This window comes from Pteronotus mesoamericanus, unplaced genomic scaffold (genome assembly GCF_021234165.1).
Source record: "Pteronotus mesoamericanus isolate MK-2021 breed Mesoamerican mustached bat unplaced genomic scaffold, CSHL_Meso_final scaffold_54, whole genome shotgun sequence".
Classification (NCBI taxonomy): Eukaryota; Metazoa; Chordata; class Mammalia; order Chiroptera; family Mormoopidae; genus Pteronotus; species Pteronotus mesoamericanus.
In genome coordinates this window covers 47,411,255-47,431,034 of record NW_026555321.1, presented here as the reverse complement: position 1 = coordinate 47,431,034, position 19,780 = coordinate 47,411,255, and the positions used below count along the sequence as shown (strand labels likewise).

Here is a 19,780-nt window from a genome sequence, read left to right as displayed (position 1 = left end):
ACAAATTTAAGGCAAAAGATAATCAAAATGCAAGAAGAAGGGAGAGACCGAAGTGCTTCTTTGATTTTCCAATTTTGGTACCTTTACCACACAAGCCCTGTATCAGGACACTCTCTAGGCTCTCATAGTTGCATATGGCTAACTATCAGAGGCAGAAATATAGTATGTTTCCAAGATGAAGGCCCCATGACATTTAAAGCCCTGTACCACCCGGCACCCACTTCTCCAACCCTATCAGCTCCTCCCAGCACCCTTCATTCAGAAGTATTCCTTATTCTGCATTTTTTGGTTTGCTTCATCTGCCTAGAATGACCTCACCTACCTTTCTGCTGTGAATTCCTAGTACACCAAGACCAAAACTACAAACCCCCTTCCTTAAATTGGGACAGTTGCTTGCTTTCCATGGTCAGGTCACCTGCAAGGAAGGAAATACAAGAAAAGAGGGTAAGAGATTGAGTAGCTGAATCTTTTCCCAGGAAGTTTAAGGGGGACACCCAAGGGGTAAGGAGCTATATCCACAGGGAGCTTCTTCGGAATGGATTTTAGTCGGTCTAGGAGGGAACAGGAAGTCCACAGGGATTGAGCTTGAAGCCAGCCTAACTCCTTCATGTAAGGGACGGACATTTTTTCCAATACATAAATTAGTTGCTTCCTTTATCTTAAGCAACGAAAGTAATTTGTAATTTATTAGTATAAGTTCTTTGCAAATGATAAAACTGGCCAGATTTCTAGAATAACAGATATGTTCTGCTCCGAATACTACTAAAATGCATTTGTACTGTCAATAAAAGAGGTATGTAAAAACAGGGAAGAGGCCAGACTAACACTGGATGAAAACTTACCTCTAAAGCAAAACTGACCATGTGCCATCAAATTTACATATAAACAAGTACAAGTAGAATGGGTTTCTCAATCTATCAACTCCCCTGTGTTGATAAACCTGCAGGGCAAGAAGCAGTAGTGTTCACTATTTACAGTTATTAATTTATCCAAGGCAAAGATCTGTGCCCAAGAATGGAAACATCCTAGGCCCTTAGAAATACCTGGCTTGTACAGAAGGGGAACTAAAGGAAGGTGCTTCACAAGGACATCTGATGACAAAATGAGTAAGAGATTAGATTGACAGGTGCTTTGGTATCACAATGAGGCAGAAACATGTAAAATAGTTCATGCAGCCAACCTTATTTATTGAGAAGTCCTAATTTTATTGCCCATTTAGTAACATGTTTGTTCCACATACTAATTTCTCATAAAGCAAAGCACAACTTTTTCTTATAAATAGTATAAATTATTTTATTTACAGAAACTTGTTACAAAACAAATAGACTATATATTTCTTCTGTTTTAAATATCCAAAGTAATTTTCTATCCCTTGACATTTGTTCATGTTCTATACAGCAGCCAACACAAAGTCCAGCTGAGATGCTCTTGATTAAGTGTACAAATTATCAAACTATTCACACACATTTTTAACACAGGAGATTGCTTTTATAACCAAGCTCAAAAAAAAAAAACAAAAACAAAAAACAAAACAAAAAAACAGCAAAATGCTTTCAAGCCCCTACATTCACACTGACAGTATGTAGTGCTCATTTAAATGATCTGAAAATGTAAAATGTTTTGCACAAAATGTAAAAATCATTACTTTCTTCTAAACAATGAAATTTTTAACAATCATTTTCCAAAGCCCAGCGTTTCCCCCCAGGACAGAATGAGAGATATTAAGAAATCTCTTGGCAACGGAACTCTTGCAGGAAGACAGCTGCCTTTATAAATTACATTTTTCAAATTATACATTTTTTTTCAATGTTCTCAGAGGTACTTTGTATTATATTTTTGGAATATAAAAAATTTAAATATTCTATTTTAAACTCAATATTTTATGAGTGAATAACAAAACGAACACATCATGTAAGTTGCTGGCTGACAAAAAGATTTGTAACTCTTGCTGCCACTGGGCAATCCATCACCAGTTGAATTACTATGAACCAAAAAGCCTTAAGTTTAAAATACCATATAAAATTACCAGCATTGGTGGTTTTCAACTCCTCCTCTAAATTTTTAGAAACAGTATTTAGGTGGAAAAAGCAAACTCCAAAAGTTCAACTGAACATTCAAGTCTTTTTAAAGAGAATCTGTCTACGCTTAAAACTAGGTTCAGGCACTTTCAGTTTTTTTCCATTAGTTTTAAACCACATCACATACCAACACACATGCGCTCAGAGGGTAAACATACAAACACACAGGCGCACACACATACACTCTCTCACATAAAACAAAAGAAAAGCAGTGTGTCACTTAGTTACATGTTGTCTATCGGGAAACCAGGCAACTAGGGAGAAGCAATGCCCACTTCATCGGTATGAATCCACTCCCGAGACGCTAAAGGGACAAAAAGACTTTCACAGAACAGAGGCATCCCTTAAACTGTAAAGGAGGCAGGTTCTAGAACTATTGGCTTGGCAGTGAACCACTTCAAATTATAAAAAGGTATTTACTTTTATTAATTAATAAATAAATACTAGATGATCTCAATTGTACCAAAACAGGATATCAGAAAAAAAGACCTGTGCAAAAATACATATTTAAATATGTACAATTCATTTTTAACAAAATATGTCTTCTGAGATAGGGATACTTCCATATTTATAATAGAACAAGAAATTCCAAAATAAAGGTACAAAAGTAGGTTTTGTATAATTCTTTGTTCATCATTGCAGCACTTTTTTTTTTTTAAGGTTAAGAAAACTGCAGGAGTTGTCATGAAATTCTATTGGAAAGGATATAAAAATTATCTTGGTTTTAAATTGATACCAAATTCTGTCTAGAAACAACCCAACCACTGCAAATTTGGTTTTTGCAAGTTAATTTAATTAAAAAAAAATACTTGTATTCCCATGTTTTAAATGGTCTTAATTGTTCATCATAATAAAAAGTAGTTGTAGGAGAAAATAAAACATTTGAACAACAGTCTAAACTTTAATAGCACTGTTTAGAATATCTCTGTTTGTGGCAGGCAGAATCCAAAATGGCTAATTTCCTAATCCCGATGCTTTTTGTACTACCGGGAGACATAATAAAATCCAATTAAAACCTCCATCTAAGAAATTAAATGATCAACACCGCTAATCTAGATATAGCTACATTATTCTAAACCAACTTGCTATTGTGGATCCTATTCACATCTTTCGGAAAACATGATCTGTCTATAAATTCCATTGCTAAAAGCAACTTTATTTATAACCATCAATTCCCCTTGGCTCTGAAAATAAATTCTACCCACACCCCATTGCACTTGTCACCAAGGAATCAACCAAGTACGTTCTGATTCCCTTTTACCTCCTCTTCTTCCTCTACTAGGATGGAACAACTGGACTGATTTCTCCTAATTACACTTAACCGGCTCGCCCAGGCTCTCTCCTTACTGAGCGCTCCTACAAGGAGTATCATTTTAAAAACATTTACTGATTGATTGCATAATAAGCGAACAAGATACTGTTCTCCCCTTTAAACAAAAAAATCAGTATTTTACATCAATTTATAGCTAAAGTATCTGCATAAAGTTTTTGTTTTCTTATTTAAGATTAATTCTGTAGCAATTCACATTATTAGGCTGGTAACCAAGTATTTATTCATTCTATCTGTTGTTGACTTGAAATTCCCTGAAACTGAAGTAACCCAAGAATTGCAGGGAAGAAAGGATGCACTGACTGGCCCTGCCTAGGCCCGGCCTAGGCCCTGCTCAGGGCCGTCACCAGAACCCGGGGAAATTTACCCTGTGTTCAGCAACTCTGTGTGTTCTTCTAAGAATATGTGCCTGGTTCTTATTTCAGGAGCTGTGGTTGGTGGAATCACCTGTTAAAAAGCTCCAAGTTATCCCCCAAACTCCTTCTCAAGCATTGATGTTTTAACATAGTAAGCTCCTTCTATTGGGGTGGAGTACTAGAAAAAATATCCTGGAGAGTCTCCAAAACTCCTCAGAAAGATGGCTGGCATGAATCCCAAGAAAAGAGGGTGTGTTGGGGAAATACTAGATGTGCATCCATCATCTCTGCATGGGTACTTGTACAAATTCGCTACCCTCCCTCCCCAGGTGCCTGCTCCCTACCCCAGTGGCAACCAAATAAACATCTGTAATGGCAGGAGGGGGACTGCACACACATAACATTTGAGAGTGCTCAAAGTGGAAATTTACCCTTAGTCCAGGACAGTATTCAGAGGGGAGATGGAGGGTATAGTACTGAGAGTGCCTTGGAAACATTTAAGTATATTAATGACTTTGTGAATGACAGTTTCTGCTGCATCCTGATTTCACTTTACAAAGGCAATATTTTGAAAAAAGAAGACTGGGCAGGACTACCAGCCCAATCTGCCATACTGTTTAACATGAAGACTTAAAAGATAGAAAAATTCCACCTCTTTGGAAATCTTAGAAAAAAATTTCCCCATATAGTGATTTTATCCAACACCCCCCCTCCCAATTTTGGCTTTCTATTATCAAAACTAGTTTGCATTTTCTTCTTTTAAAATCACTCAGAATTGCTTTTGTACCATGAAAAGTAAGCCTCTAAAAATGGTATATACTTCCTCTCTGGGCATCAGTAGCTTTAAACCAGTCTGTAAGCTAGAAACTTCTGACAGCTTATCCCAAATTACTTGCAAAATGCTGGGCAAAACACAAGCTATTCTGTCATGGTGTCTTGCGTTTACACACCTATTCCACTCCTGGAACATTGCTATAAAAACCTAATGACAGATCCCCTTCTCCAGAGGGCCGCTTGGGGTAGAACCCTGTTTCCCCTCTGGAAGGTGTCTCCAGTTAAGGTGCCTATCTGCTAGAGTGTGACCGGCAGAAGACAATGGAAAAAGAACTGGGGTGGAGAGGGGAGGAAGGGAGAAAATTCTACAGTAATGTTCTTGCCAAAACACTCTTTCACCCAGCCAATCTACTTGAAGAGTGGCTCTGTGATATACTGCAAGTTAAAAAGCACAACAAAAATGTCTCACAGATTGGTAACAAGCAGTCCAGACCACTGTAACACTGATAGAAGAATTCGGTGGCTGAACTTGATCCAGTGTCCTTTACAAATACTCACTGCTACAGACATAGCTTCAGGGAAATCTTCGTTAAAACAACAGCCCGGCAGATCTCTATCCTTGAGGCCCACAGGAGGTTAGGAAAACAGACTCAAAGGCATCTTGGAGTCCAGAGTGCTGAGTGGAGGTGTAACTTGTCATCAAAAGTGTCCAGATTATTCCTTCCCGTGCTATTTTCAGTTGTCAGGGACGTGTCTTTGGCTTTCAAAAAAGAGGGGGTAGGGAAACAATGAAAAGGTAAGTGAGCACTTGTGTACTGCGCTACCTTGATGCTAAATAAGAACATTCCAAGGCCACATGCCTCTAAAGTATTCATTGACTGGGTAATGCCAGGAGCATGCAGCTCAAGAATCTGGCCTTAGCTTTCAACAGCCTTCACTGCTTTAGGCACAATCATTCCACAAGCCTGAGTTTTAAAAAATTCTCTAGAAGAGATTCAGGCTGGGTTTCTGGCTTAGAGAAAAATGTCACATGTTTGCCTTTTGGTTTTATTTACTTACTTTTCTTCCTCCTTGAAGGTACTCCAGGTTGTCAACTGAGAACTGAGCAAGGTCAATGGGCTAGCCCGTGCAGGTATGAAAACTCACACCCAAAGCAGTGCCCATGCTCAGGGAGAGGGAACTCTGGCCATGAACAGACTACCCAGCCCCATCTCGTAGGCTTCCCAGCATGCCCCACTGCATTCACTCCCTTGTTTAGGGAGCTTCAACCAGGTCAGTTATCTCTGCTTTAAAGTCAGCTTCGCGAGGAACAGTCAGTTGAGGTCTCTGCTTTTCTAAGAGTAGCATTCTTTAAAGCATTTTGGGGTCATGGGTCCCTATGAGATTTGGGTGAAAGCTATGGGATCCCTCTTGCAGTAAATGACACAGATATAAAACATACAACACTTCTTTGGGTGTTCACAGACTCTCTGATTTCTGGCTATTGATCCCCCTAGGATTTGTGCAACATAATAAAAAGTATTCCACTCCACAGAGGACATCATTCTCAAATACAAACTTGTTAAAACTAATTTTTTTAAAAAAAGAATGGAAATTTAGGCTGTTTGTCCTAGTGGGACATAGCTCCCCTGATGATGGAAATCAGAGGTGGGAAACTGTTAGCTCACCAGCCAAACTTAGCCTGTGTGGGCTATATTAGATTAATAAAACAAAACACAACAACAATAAAAAAAATACATGGCTTTAAAGTGGCCAAATTTCTCATGCCGAGTCTAGATCTGCAGTTTTTCTTTGAAAATGGTAACAAGTTTGTGGGAGCAGCATATGGTGCTTCCACTTCCCAATTTTCCACACGCACTGTTATCCTTTAATGTGCCTGCCCAGCCTCTTCCTCTCCTTTCTGTTACTTGTGGGCCGTGAAGTCTGCTGCCACTTCTATATGAAGGCAGACTATACTCAGCATACCAAGTAGGCATCACTACACAATGGAACAGCCCTCCTCTGGGGTTCATGTAGAATCAGGAAAGTACATTCAGAAGGGAGTTTTAACAGATGGGTATATCATTTCTTGTGGCGTCTGCACTGCATTTTTGTGCTTATCATATACTATATGTAATCAGTAACTACAAACCAAGAAATAAAAGCACATTTTCACCTGTCCAGGATCTTGCTCAAAGCGTCAAATAAACAAGGAGCCCATATGTATTGGAGGCTCAAATAAAAGAATTTAAGTAGCTGCTATTTAAATTCATGGATAGTTAGTCCTGGCTGGTGTGGCTCAGTGGATTGAGTGCTGACCTGAGAACCAAAGGGTTGCTGGTTCGATTCCCAGTCAGGACACACACCTGGGTGGTGGGCCAGTTCCCCAGAAAGGGGCACGTGAGAGGCAACCACACATTGATGTTTCTCTCCCTCTCTTTCTCTCTCCTTTCCCCTCTCTATAAATAAAGAAGTAAGTAAGTAAAATTCATGGGTAATTATGGCCTCCAACCTTTGGCACTGGGTTGGAGGAAAATTATATCACAATAAGAAACTCCTTGGTATTTTCTGAAGAAGTCCTAACCTGGCATTTGCATTATGTTCTGAAGTTGAGGAAGAACAAAAACAAACAAAAAGAGCCTCACATTTTAAATCAGGGCTTGGGGGTGATGCTGCTGAAATTCCTGTTCGTAAGCAAGGTGAGGAGATATCCTGATGAATGAAATAACAAGATGAAAGATGAGCTGGAAGTTAGAGCAAAGGGAGCTGAAAGAAATGGCTAAGGAGAGAGGGTCAGGAGAAAACAGTAACAGGTGGAGGAGTGGGAGAAAGACAAAGACACAGCATAAGCGAGAAAAACATGGTTAATTAAGAATCTGACACCCACTTAGCCAGTTCTGTACAAATGCATCAGTCTGATTTCTTTTTTATTTGTTAACTTGGGAGATTTTAGTCTTCTGCTATACCCATATTTATGCTGTTTTTCCTGCCTCTCTGGAAAACGGGGAGAGGAAAATATACAAAGAGAGTTAACCAGAATTCTCTGCTGGAAAAATATTAAAAGTGCTTTCTTTTTAAAATTTAGATTATCCCTTTCTAGATCAGTTAGATTTTAGCCCAGCTTGCTTCTTGCTCTCTAGAAAACAGCCTGCCTCCTCCCTGAACAGCATCGCAGATGCACATTGTCCCCCCAGGGCTACACTCGTTGGCTGTGGGGAGGGATTCTGCTGTCAGGTAGGATGGTTTCCACAGCCCTATATGCTAAAATGCACTGCTACGGCTTCATGACCCAGGGGCATTCTCCACGTCATGAGAAATCCTGGCAAAGAGAAGCCTGTTTTACCTTCAGATGGCCATGAACTCTTCGTTTTCTTAAAAGATACTAGAGAGCTGGGCATCTGTTTATAGGCAAACCAACCCACCCAACCACACATGTCCAAGTTGGCAAAAAATGTCAAGGGAGAGGAGGTGGCATCCCATAGGGCTTACAGTCCATTTCCTACCTGATGAAGGAAGGAACTGTTCGTCAGTCCTTGTGCCCCTGGGCTGGTGCCCGTGTGTTTCACGTGGACGTTGTTCATGGCTGGCAATTTGGCAACCTTTGTGGGTTTGCTGCTGTTGTTGTTGATGCCACTTGAGCCAGGTGAGCACTTTCTTTTCTTCCCTATGAGTTTGTCTAGAGGAGTGTGTGAGTGTGAATAACTGCCATGGGAGTTGACTGGCAGTTCACTGGACTGGTGGATTAATGGGCCGAGGGAAAGTGTAGAGTCACCACTGTTCACCATCACACTCATCCTCTTGATGGACTCAGCAGGGCTCCCTCCGGGGGCGCCCCTCCCTGACTGCTCGTGCCGGACACTCATCGAGTTTGCTTTATTTGCCATGCAGTTGAGGCCCATGCCATGGGAAGATGTTAGCGTGGAAGGGTAAGGAGGCCCAGAGTGAGCCACACAGTTTTTCCTAAAAGACTCCACGGAATGAGAAGAAGAGGAGGAGGAAGAGGAAGAGGAGGAGGAGGAGGAAGAATGAACTAACAGTGGAGAACTGGTTTTACGTTTCTTTCCTGAGGTGCCACTGGTACTGCTACTGGTGTTGTGACAGTTAGTGCTATTACCAGAAGACTCCTTGGGCCTTAAAGACTTGCTGGATTTCAACTTCTGAGGTTTCCTGGACATGGGGGAGGAGGGCACTGAGGACAGGCCAGAGGGCGTGGAAGGGGACGAGGATGAGGAGGACACTTGTCTGGATTGCATACTACACACGGGATCCATTGCTCCCGATGCGGCAGGCTGTGCATTTAGTGTGGTTCCATGAGCTGGTACCGATTTGCTGTTTGGGGAGATGCAGGTGGATGAGAGTAGGACTGGGGATGTAGACACAGTGGCTGCTGCCAGACAGCTGACCCCACATTGTGATGTCGGCACTGAGTTTGTCCGGTGAGGAACACGTGTGGAGACTGGGGACATGATACTGGGCACTGGTGGGATTTTCCTGCAGAGAGGAGAGGGCAGTGAGTCATTTCCAGCACAGCAATTCATGCACATTTTCACACTGACACCCCTTCCCTCTGGTGCTGAGACGCACACCGCTGTCAGAGGAATCACTGACATGCAGAGCCGATTCAGTCACTCCTCTCCTGCAAGCTCTCTAATGTCTTCCCTGGGCTCTGAGAATAAGTCTCTTAGGTTCCATGTGCCTTCCAGCTGCTACCACCCAGCTTCACCCTTCTGCCAGTTGCCCTGCTTCCGAGAACAGACCACGATATAAGACCCCCATGTATCTCCTGTTACCCTAACTTATGCTCACACTTTAGTTTTAGTCCATCGTCACTTTTTTAGGCAATCTGTCTTGACCATCCATGGACTAACACTGCCCTGCTTCCACACTCCGTAGGACTCAGAGTGGTCTTACTTTATGACTGTTGATCACTGTCTAACTTCTTTGCAGAAGGAGCAATCCATAGCTTATTCAACATCATTGAGAGCAGAGCCCAGCAGAGCGCTGGGGACACTTGAAGGTACCTGAACACTGATTGCATTCGTGAGTGAGGAAGGAGAAAGGGCACAGCTAATTAATAACAACTGCGTGCTCCTATCAACCTGAATGACTGGACACGGGAACAAAGCCCCAAATCTCAGGGGACTTCCAGTTAAAGTGCTGAAAGATTGTATTCTGTTAATGATGCCTGGGCAAGGTATTTATTTTGGGATGGGGAGCTATTTAAATAGTCAAAACAGGGGCATCCCCTTTCATTTTGGTTCTGATTTTAAAATGTGACAGCACCAAAACTGCAAAACCCCCTACAGCAAAGTTAACTCAGAGGTGGCCAAACTGAAAGTGGCCTGACTAGAAGGTCAGCACCAAGCCTGCTCTGCTCATGACTTCTTGGGGCAGCCCTGGCCAAGCCAGTCATCATGCCAGCTGGGGCTCCAGTTCCTCATCTTTCCAATGAGAAGGTTGGCCCAGACTCCTGCCAAAGTGCTTTCCACATGCTTTTAAATAAGAACTGTAGCAACTAATAAAAGGAGTTAATTAACGCAAGTCTTTGCAGCAACTTTAAAACTCCCATTCGAGAGTGTGGCTCTGGCCCTAAGTCAGTGCTTCTTAACTTTGGCTGCATCAGACAGCAGAGTCCCTGGTGGGTGGGGCCCAGACATTAGTAATTTCTAAATCTCTCCAGGAGATTCCAACGTGAGCCCAAGATTGAGAAGCTCGTTTCTACTATCCCTGTACTCTCACGGAGGACAATCACTGATGCCACCTGAGAGCATATCAGGAATGCTGAGTCCCCAGGCCCCACTCCAGACCTACTTCACCAGGATCTGAGTCTCAACAAGATCCCAGATGAGTTGTGGGCACTGGCACATTGAAGAAGCCCTGCTCTCCAGGAAGTACTGGAGCTCCTGCTCACTTGATGGAGTGGCTTCTCATATCTACCGGGTGGCCGACAAAGTCAGAGCCTAAAGACCAGGCTGCCGGACCACATCCCAGAAAATTAAAAAAGCCTGGGGCGGGTGGGATGCGTTGTGGATCTCTCTGGACTACATTACTGACTTCTCTGCAAAAAGCTCTTTTAAGTCATTCATTACCTTTGATAATAAACAATAAACAGAATATGTTGTCATGTTGGCCTGTGTTTGCAGACATGAACTCTGTGAAGATACAGAAACTAGTAAAAATGTTTCTGTCTGTGGCGGGTGGCTGGAAAAGTGGAAGGTGGGGAGGGAGAGAGAAAGAATGAACTTCAAGCCATAATCCTGCTTGGTCAAAGTTCACAACACAAACAAGAAAACCTCTCCACGCAAGCCACCAGGAAATGAAACCTTCACCCAAACTGCTGGCCATAAACCACTTATCAATATAATGAGGACAAAACATTCTGAGGACCCCTCTAAACCCACAGGAGTACAATAACCCACATGTTAGTGAGCTCAAGGAGATCTCCAAGTCCCACCAGGTAGTGTGAAGAAATAAGCTGAGATTTCACGTATCTTAGGGTGTTCTGACACGGAGAGACCCCCATAATCCCTACAAAGCACTGCCCTGAGTCTGTCTCTGGACAGAGGCAAGGTTCCTTCATATAGAAGGAAGGGAAGTCTCTTATCTCGTAAGAACCAGAAAGAAATATGGAAGAGAAGAATACAGTAATGTTGCTCTGCCTCTGGTTTTCTAAGTGAACAAATACAAGTCCTATTAATGATCATGGAGACGGTTCTTTAAATTGTGGACTATCCAAGATCTCTGGCTTCCTTTGACTTTATTAGGAAATCAAGGGAGGCAAATGGATATTCTGGCAGAGTCCATTCAGGGAGGCATTTGCAAATGATGCCCAAATGGGGACTTGGGTTGGCCTATGGCATACTGGCCAGCTCCCTTTAGTAAAGCCCAGTGTTTCCTCAAGTGGGTATCCCACCAACACTGGTTCCCCAAGATGCTATCCTAAAAGAGGTTGCCAGGTCAAAAGAGCTTGGGGCATGTTACATAGCATACACGATATCTCCTGCTTTAAGAATACAAGGAAAGTGCCCATGACAGGATCTGAGAAGTCCTGCGGCAAGAAAAGAATTACAGCCCTGGCCAGGTAGCTCAGTTGGTTGGAGCATCGTCCCATACGCCAAAAGGTTGTAGGTTTGATTCCCGGTCAGGACACATACCTAGGCTGTGGGTTTGATCCCCAGCTGGGGTGTGTATGGGAGGCAAGTGATTGATGTTTCTCATATTCATGTTTCTCTCTAAAATCGATAAACATACCCTTGTTGAGAGGAAGGAGGGAAGGAAGGGAGGAAGGAGGGAAGGATGGACAGATTATCTTACTTCAGGGATGACCATGGAACTCTTCTTCCACTTTCAATCCCATTTGGGAAACACCAGCAAAAAAATGCCACACAAGATAACTGTCTTACCCTAAATTGTATATCAGAGAAAATGGCTCCTCTATCTAAAACCCTCAGCAGCCACAACCACTCTGAAGAGTCCAGGCCAGTGTCATGTGGCCCTTGCTGGCCTCTTGGATCTGGTCTTACACCACGTTCACTTTCATGCTTTCTCAAACAAACCACATTCTATTCTGACTCAAGGCCTTCCCACAAATGGTTCTTTCTGCCTGGAACCCACTCTTCCCCACCATCCCATGGCTGTTCTTTCTCATCTATCCACCTCAGTTCAAGATCAATGGATGTCTCTGCAAGGAGGCTCTTTCTGACTCCCTCTGACCTGCTGTCTTCCATGTCAGCTTTCTGGAACCAAACTACCTTTGGGTCCAAATCCTGGCTCTACATTAACATGCTGTGTGACTTTGTTTCTCAATTTCATTATCTGTAAAATGGAGATGAAATCAAAGACACCTGACAAAGTGATTTGTGAAAACTAAATATATTTAATAAATTGCCTGGCATATAGTAAGCTTTCAGTAACTGTTCATAATTAGTGTTTCTATTATCTCCCTTATGATAAGCTATCATCTATCTCTAGTTTCTGTTTATTGGTTTTTGTTTTTCCATCAACTAGAATGTGAGCTTCATGCCTGTGCCTGGAATCCCAGCACCCAGAACAAGGCATATTTGCTGAAAGAGTGAATGAATGCATGATAAGGGTCTTTTTCTCAGGGCTAGTCAAAAGCCAGAGTTTCACTTAGAGAAACATATCTTCATGAAATTAGTACCATAAGAAATAAAGAGGATGCAGCGCTGAGTCATTAGTCCCCCTCCCATCCCAGAGGTGGTGAGATGGGCACTCACTTCCACAGTTGCGCGTTCAGATGCTTCTCCACCATGAGGTTGAGAGCACAGCGAAGCCTGTTCCACCTGGAGTCAAACACATAATAGCCTCTTCCAATCAGCCGGCTCCCGAATGTGCAAAACTGAAAAAGAGAGCATGGGGGCCCATGTTTGCTAACTCGGACAGCAGCACACCCAGCAGGACCCTCTGTCCTTCAGGTATGGAGTTATCATGAAAGACAGCTTGCTCTGATTTACCACAGGCTGTGAAGCATGAGAGTGACAATGCCTGGCCCTGAGTTTCATGGAGAGAAGGGGAAAAGCATGAGATTTCCCAAGCACAGTACATGCTGCCTCTGGGGCACCCTGTGCTGAGCTGCCCTCATACCCTGACCGCGCCCCACGCATATGGGCAGGCCGAGGCCCCTGGCGCACCACCCTGCAGTGTCTCATCCCTGCTGCACGGGGAGGGTTGATGCGGAGTGTGGAACTTACAGATGCTGGCTGAGGATGATGACCTGAATAATGACAGTCCAGTTTTTCAACAGACTCTTCTTTGTCATCGCCTTCTCCCTCCTCACTGGATAACCGAGAAGCTGGCTCAGTGGCAGGCAGGGGAGGGTGTGGAGATTCATGGACTGGAGGAGGGTCAATGGGGGCACTCCCACCTTGCTGAGCAGGGCAGCCTGGAGGCCTTGGTGAGTAGAAAGTGCAGCACTGATCAGATAACATGTCTGGGAATCAGCTGCCTTAACTCAGATACAACAATGTATCCAAAACCACCTAGGGATCTGGGACCACCTCTAGCACTGGGCAAACCTGAGCCAGATGGCCCAGGAGTGAAGAATCCTCTCCCCTGAACTGCAGGATGTCAAATGCAGCTGTGTACCAGGTCTAGCCCAGGGAACTTATAACTAACTCTCCTTTCTACAGCCACTTGGGGGCTCAGATCCTCCTGGTCTCCCCAAAGGAAGGAAAATTTGAGAACCCTTTCTTTGATTCTTCTTCAAATTTCACCTGGTTTTGGGTTACTAAAACAATGGATGAGATTAACTGACAAAATGCTCTACAATAACCTAAGAGGGACAGGAGGTGATAAAATAACTAGGCAGCATTACTACTTTATGTGAAAAAGTGATCTGAGACAGCAATGTATTTTATTCTCCGTATACAAAGGCCTAGTGGTTCTAGAATGAAGCTTACTTTTTTATAGATGGAAAAACTTCAATGAGAAAACGGCCAAAGAAAGGACTTGCTAAGGAATCATGCCGGGGCCTGGCCACTCTCTGGAGAGCCTCCTGGACTGCTCTTTTACCGTGCTGCTCAGAATTGAGAGGGTTCATGTTGGAACAGGCTCAAGCTCACGCTTGGGTTTCCATGCAGGAGGCACTTCCACCCTTCACGTGACAATTTCAAGGATCAGACATGTGAGTGTAAAATGTGAGGCAATGGCAACACGGGTTTGCACATTCCTAAGTAGAAGCCCTTGCTGCCCACGGCCAACATTAGAGGCCTTGTTTTCTATGCCTTTCTCTTTTCCCTCCCTCAGGAAATTGGGTACAAAGTCCTTTACTTCAACTTGGTTAAGTACACAAGCACAGACATACACATATGCAGCCCACCAGCACTGTCTCTGAGGCACATGTATGGTAAGTTTGCAATAAAACACTCTGATCCATGGCTTAGTGCATGGCTAACATGCCTAATACATGTTTAGGCCAAAGTCATACATGAATGAATGAAAAAAATATGTTGATAAATCAATGCTGAATAAACTCAGGCTGAATGTCTGTCCCCAGCAAGGGATTGCCACTGCTGCACTTTGAAAGAAGCAAGACAAATGAATGCGAAATTGCTGCCAAAGCCATGGGAAATGTTCTAGTCACTAACGGGCAGGCAGGACCCAAGTGTCAGCCCTGCTCAGTGGGCTTAAGAGACACAGACCACTGAGCAGGAGCAGGGCAGATAATTCTAGCTTTATTCTGCTGCTAGCACTGGGCCAAGAGAGACCAACGATGAACTCAAAATTTTTTTTTTCCTTAGAGTAAACCCCAATTTAAAAACATCTCATCTTCTCATAGTGAGCCTGACATCATGACCACACTGGGGTTTTACTGTGTATATAATCTGTTCTCTGAATGCGGAAAGAGTTGGGAAACTCGGCTTACCTTGGAAGACTGGGGGTTTGAGGTTTAGGTTTACTAGCTACAAAAGGCTTTGATTCGGAAGGAATCACTCCATGAGAGTTTGGGTGTGGCTCCTGTGAAGTTCTAGGAGGGGCGGGATGCGGGTCCCTGAGAGGCTGCGTTGGTTGCTGAGAGTCCGGATGGCGAATCAATTCCTTTTCCCTGGTTTTGTTTTTGTGCTCGGCTAATAACACATCAAATCGTTTTCTTCTACCCTGGACAGCCCTCCGCTGGGTTAAGGAATGTGTCTGCAGACCAAAAAAATATAGAAACTGAGGTTATCTCAGTAATAATTTTTTCTGTCATTTATCCAAAAACACCATTCCCAATAAAAAAGCAATCTAGACCATAGTGGGCACAGTCAAAGGCTGCTCAACATATGATAAGCTAAAAAAGATGAGTATGATCTTTTTTCTTCAGCTAGAAGAAAGGCACATATCCCAGGTTCCACACATACAAGAGTTTGGTGATTTTTTTCTGCCAGAAGAAAGACAGAATATTTGCTGCGCCACTGGTATGTCACTGAGCAAAAACTGTAGAAGCATGCAGGTGCAACAGGAACAATTCCTTTACTGGGCTCTTATTAACTCCATTAGAAAAAATCCCTCTTTGTGTCATTCAGAGTTTTAAATGTTAAAGGGAAGAAACAATTATTCCACAAAATATGTATCAGAAAGTCTTTTAGTGGCTGTCAGAGAATGAAAACTAAACACAACTGTTTCTCTACACTGCAATGAAAATGCCATTTACTGAGAGAGAGTGGCTCAAAGCAACCCAGAGATAGGGACTGCTAAGGCCGAGTAAAGTCCTATAAGGCTGACAGGACAAGAGACATAAAAGCACAGTGAATCCGAAATATCAGTAAATTCATCCACATATTTCCTTCTCTCTCTTATGTTACAAACTACTGCAAATGATACTTCATGTGCATTCATGGCTCTATTCATTATACAAATGTGTTGTTCTACAGGTTTACATGTTTGCCAAACTTTAAGGGGTTTAAGAGGAATTAGGCCTCTATTGCTCTTTTGAAATTCAGTAACGACCTACCTCCTCCTTAGACACAATGCGAACTGTGTACACCCAGAATCTAATCTGGCACAGACAGATAAATGTGCTTAGGTTCTTTTTAAATTTTGACAATTTTCTTTAATATGTAATATATCTACAAGATAGTAATCTAAATGAAGACAAGGAACTATTTTGTTCAGTGTTATACCGGCAACTAGGACAACACCTGGCATTCAATCAATGCTTCAAACAAAAAGTATATAAAAATAATGGTCCTCCAACATGTGTCGAATGAACAAATGAATACATAACATCATTGGTACACATGTCTGTCTCTTCAGCCAGATTTAGAAGCCTCTCCTTATCTTTGAATGTTCCCTGGTGCTTAGCAGAGAAAAGCCAGGTGAAAAAAGTAGTCAGGGATGATTAATATTTTCCCAGCTCGGTTTGAAGAGTAAATAGTATTTCCACTGGGTGCTAAGGAGCCTTCCAAACACAAATCTGATGCTCCCAACCCTTATCAATACTCTGCCTAAGCTCACAGGATAAAGACTGACTGTGTAACTAGGCTTCTGAGCCACTTACCCACGCCCTCTGATCTTTTGGTATCAAGTGCCTCCTCCTTCTGTTCAGTCTTCTGGTTGTCTTTCAGATGCTAAGGTCTGCCCATTGCCAAAGGTATTTCCTCTCTCCCCCCCCCCCCCCCACTTTTTGCCCAGATAAATCATGTGGATTTCTGCCCCCGTTCTTGTGGCAAAGGAGGCTTCCCTGGCCCAGCCTATCCACTGAAGGCTGTTATAACACAGCCCTCTTTCCATTTTTCACTCATCATCTGTAACTTGACACTTGAGTGGATTATCAGATTAATCTCCACCTCTCTCATTAGACTGCAAGCCCCACAAGGTTAGGGGGACATGCCCTGATTTTGTTAAACCCTGGTATCCTCTGGCTTGTGAACTCAAAATCTATTTGCATGGATAGCACAGGACATTGGGCAGATGGGAAAACAAGGAGGGGACAGTGAGAATGGCAGGCAGACAACGGGGAACAAGAAATAGGAGTCGAAGCAAGCAGATGCCCTGACAGCAAAGAGAAGGGACAATGTTCTAAGTTGATGACAGGAGAGACCTGGGCAGTAAGGTGGGGGACATTCAGCAAGGCACTCAAGCATGTTTAGCCCACCACAGCTGAATAGATTCAGGCCACAGAGGCAGAAAAGGGTGAAGCACCAACAGGGCACAGGAAGAAAGGAAGGACATTCTATGAAAGGGCAGGTCTGCCAAGATGCTGCAATTTATGCCAGTTCTATGCTGAACTCATGACATGCCAGGGCTGAAGATATCTATTAATGTGATGACAAGATCAGCACCATACCACAGACAGTACTGACACCCTTAACACATGGAGGGCACACATGATTTCAAAAGGAAGGTGGGAGAAAAATGCAGGATCCACATCATGTCAGTTCACCATCAATAAAGGTTCAGGAAGAAGGCTCGTCAAACAAACCCCTGCAGATTCTGAGTTGATAGAGCTTTTTGGTTCACCAGTATGCCTCAGAGAGGATTAAAAGAAAGGATGCTGGAAAAAGAAAGCATTCATCATTGACCATAAGTATCATAACACTGAGAAACCTGTGTTACTGAGAGTCAGGTAGGCAGGAAGAAAGCACAGGGGATGGCAAACTACGATGATGATGTGCAGCAGGGCAAAGGCACGTCTTCACAAGTTCCTTAGGGGCGGCTAACGTGGACACAATCCTGCAGAGCTCAAATGGCTGTCTTCAAAGAACAACTACACACCAGTATACGTGTTTAATTATTGTATAAAACAAAATTTGTTCTGAGCTAAGAGTTTTTAACCTAGAGATTCAGGGGTGGGCCTGCAGTGGGAATGCCCAACAAATCCTGAAATACAATGCAAAATTCGAGATCAAAAGTTCAGTTTGGGATGGGTAAACTTTGGACATCTCAGTGGAAGTGTCAAAAAGTCGGGTTTAAAAAAAAAAAAAAGAATGTAAGATTCAGAATATACATGTGTTTACATACGTTTCTTCCTCAGGTATGAGGACTTGTGATTTTAAAAAAGTTAAGATACATTTAAAGATGCCCATGACCAACCCCTTTCCCCAAAGGATCAGAATCATTGTTGTAAGATAAAAATCTATGTAATAAATCAGAAATTTAAATAAAAAAAGAAAACACTAAGAAGTTACATTTCCCATTTCTGGGAATTTATAATATTCCTCCACTGTTTAGGGGTGGAGTGGAGCCTGAAGTCCTTTATTCAAACACAATTTTTGGTAAAATTTAAAATAATACCCTAACAATTTTATTAACTTTTAAAAGACTAATTTTTATAAGGTTTAACCCCTCCTTCAAACAAGGAGTTTTAAAGTACATACTTCAATGTAGTGATTCTTAATACTTTTAGAATTTTGCTGAAGGGTAGTTGGGGACACTCTCCAGAGAAATGCAAATAAACATACATATGTTCATTTATGCAGCAGGTGAGCTGACACATGGAAGCCACCCTACATCAACAACCCTTATTTTATAACGAACATTTTGTCTTCTTGTTATAAAAATGCCATTTAAAAGGAAACCTCAGGACAGAAAGAAGGATCATTACATTTTCTTAGTTTACATATAAATTAGACTGTATGTTACCTAATATTTTCAAAAAATTATTTTATTTTTTATAAAGAGGGGAAGGCAGGCAGAAAGAGAGGAAGAGAAACATCAATGTGAGAAACGTTGACTGGGTGCCTTCTGTAAGTGCCCCAACCGGGGGGAGAGCATGGAGGCCAAAACCCAGGCATGTGGGCTGATGGGAATTGAACTGGAGACCTCCTGGTTTGCAGGACAACACCCAACCAACTGAGCCATGCTGGCCAAGGCACCTAATATTAAAAAACAAAACAAAACAAAACAAAAAAAACCTAGAATAATAAGGCTATCTAAGATTCACAAAATATTGAAGTGGCTCTTTAAAATTTAAGAATCACAGATTATAAATACATTTTAAAACTGCTCATATATATTCAAAGGAAATTTCTGGACTTGCTCTAAGTCAGGATAATTTAAACATTAAAGGGTTGCCTCTTGTATTAAGTTTCTCTGAATAAACATTAAAAATCTTTGTAAACAACAGATTGATTAAGGAAGAACACTATTCCCCTGGATACAATACTGCTCGCTGGAAACAAAACCTCTCTGAAGATTGCCGTTTACAACAGACTTCATGTTTTCTAAATGTGAGGCTTTCTCATCAAAACCAAGTTATTCCTTCATTTATAAAATTCAGAACAATCCACAGATTCGATCCCTTCTGGGTTATGGACTTGGGAGCAATGCCATCTATCCCAGCTCCCTGAGCTTGCCAGGGCATTCACCTCTGTCCAGGAGGCAACCTACCTTGCATGTCAAAGACCGGGTGCAGGGCTTCTTGGTGTCGAGATCGATAACCCCACAGTGTATGTCAGGATCAAATTCTCTTTCTGTCAAAAGCACACAGACATTACAAAGGGCTCAACAAACACTCCCTTTTCTTATTTTGTAAATAAGCAAAGAGGAGAAATCTTAAAAACAGACAAATTATAACTTGAATAAAATTGACCACATTTATCAATAAATATAAACTGAACAATGTGTGAGTACTAAAAAATAAGCAGTGACATCACTAAGAGAGTGGGAATTACTGCTACTAGGTGACAGGAAATAGACTGTTAAAGTCAGCATTACTGCATTACTCCATTCAGAAATGCATCACTTGAAAGCTATTTTTACCTTACCCACATACCCATGCACTTTGAAACCAACAGTGAAAAGGTCAAGCATACTACTTAAGG

The 19,780-nt window shown here is 42.4% G+C and overlaps 1 protein-coding gene across 6 annotated transcripts in view; it reads right to left on the bottom strand.

Moving 5' to 3' along the window:
• Positions 1 to 1,011: 1,011 nt before the first annotated feature.
• ATXN7 (ataxin 7) overlaps positions 1,012 to 19,780 on the bottom strand; it is a 134,864-nt gene continuing 116,095 nt past the window's right edge. For 5 of the 6 annotated variants that reach the window (XM_054595909.1, XM_054595911.1, XM_054595913.1 and 2 more), the window contains 7 exons: positions 19,347 to 19,429; positions 14,902 to 15,167; positions 13,229 to 13,427; positions 12,755 to 12,876; positions 8,021 to 9,008; positions 7,163 to 7,229; positions 1,012 to 5,298 (listed from right to left, as the gene is read on the bottom strand). In XM_054595909.1, the coding sequence (XP_054451884.1) occupies positions 5,189 to 5,298; positions 7,163 to 7,229; positions 8,021 to 9,008; positions 12,755 to 12,876; positions 13,229 to 13,427; positions 14,902 to 15,167; positions 19,347 to 19,429 (1,835 nt within the window). In that variant the 3' untranslated portion in view covers positions 1,012 to 5,188. The remainder of the gene's footprint in view (positions 5,299 to 7,162; positions 7,230 to 8,020; positions 9,009 to 12,754; positions 12,877 to 13,228; positions 13,428 to 14,901; positions 15,168 to 19,346; positions 19,430 to 19,780) is intronic. The other variant, XM_054595910.1, reaches the window with a different exon arrangement.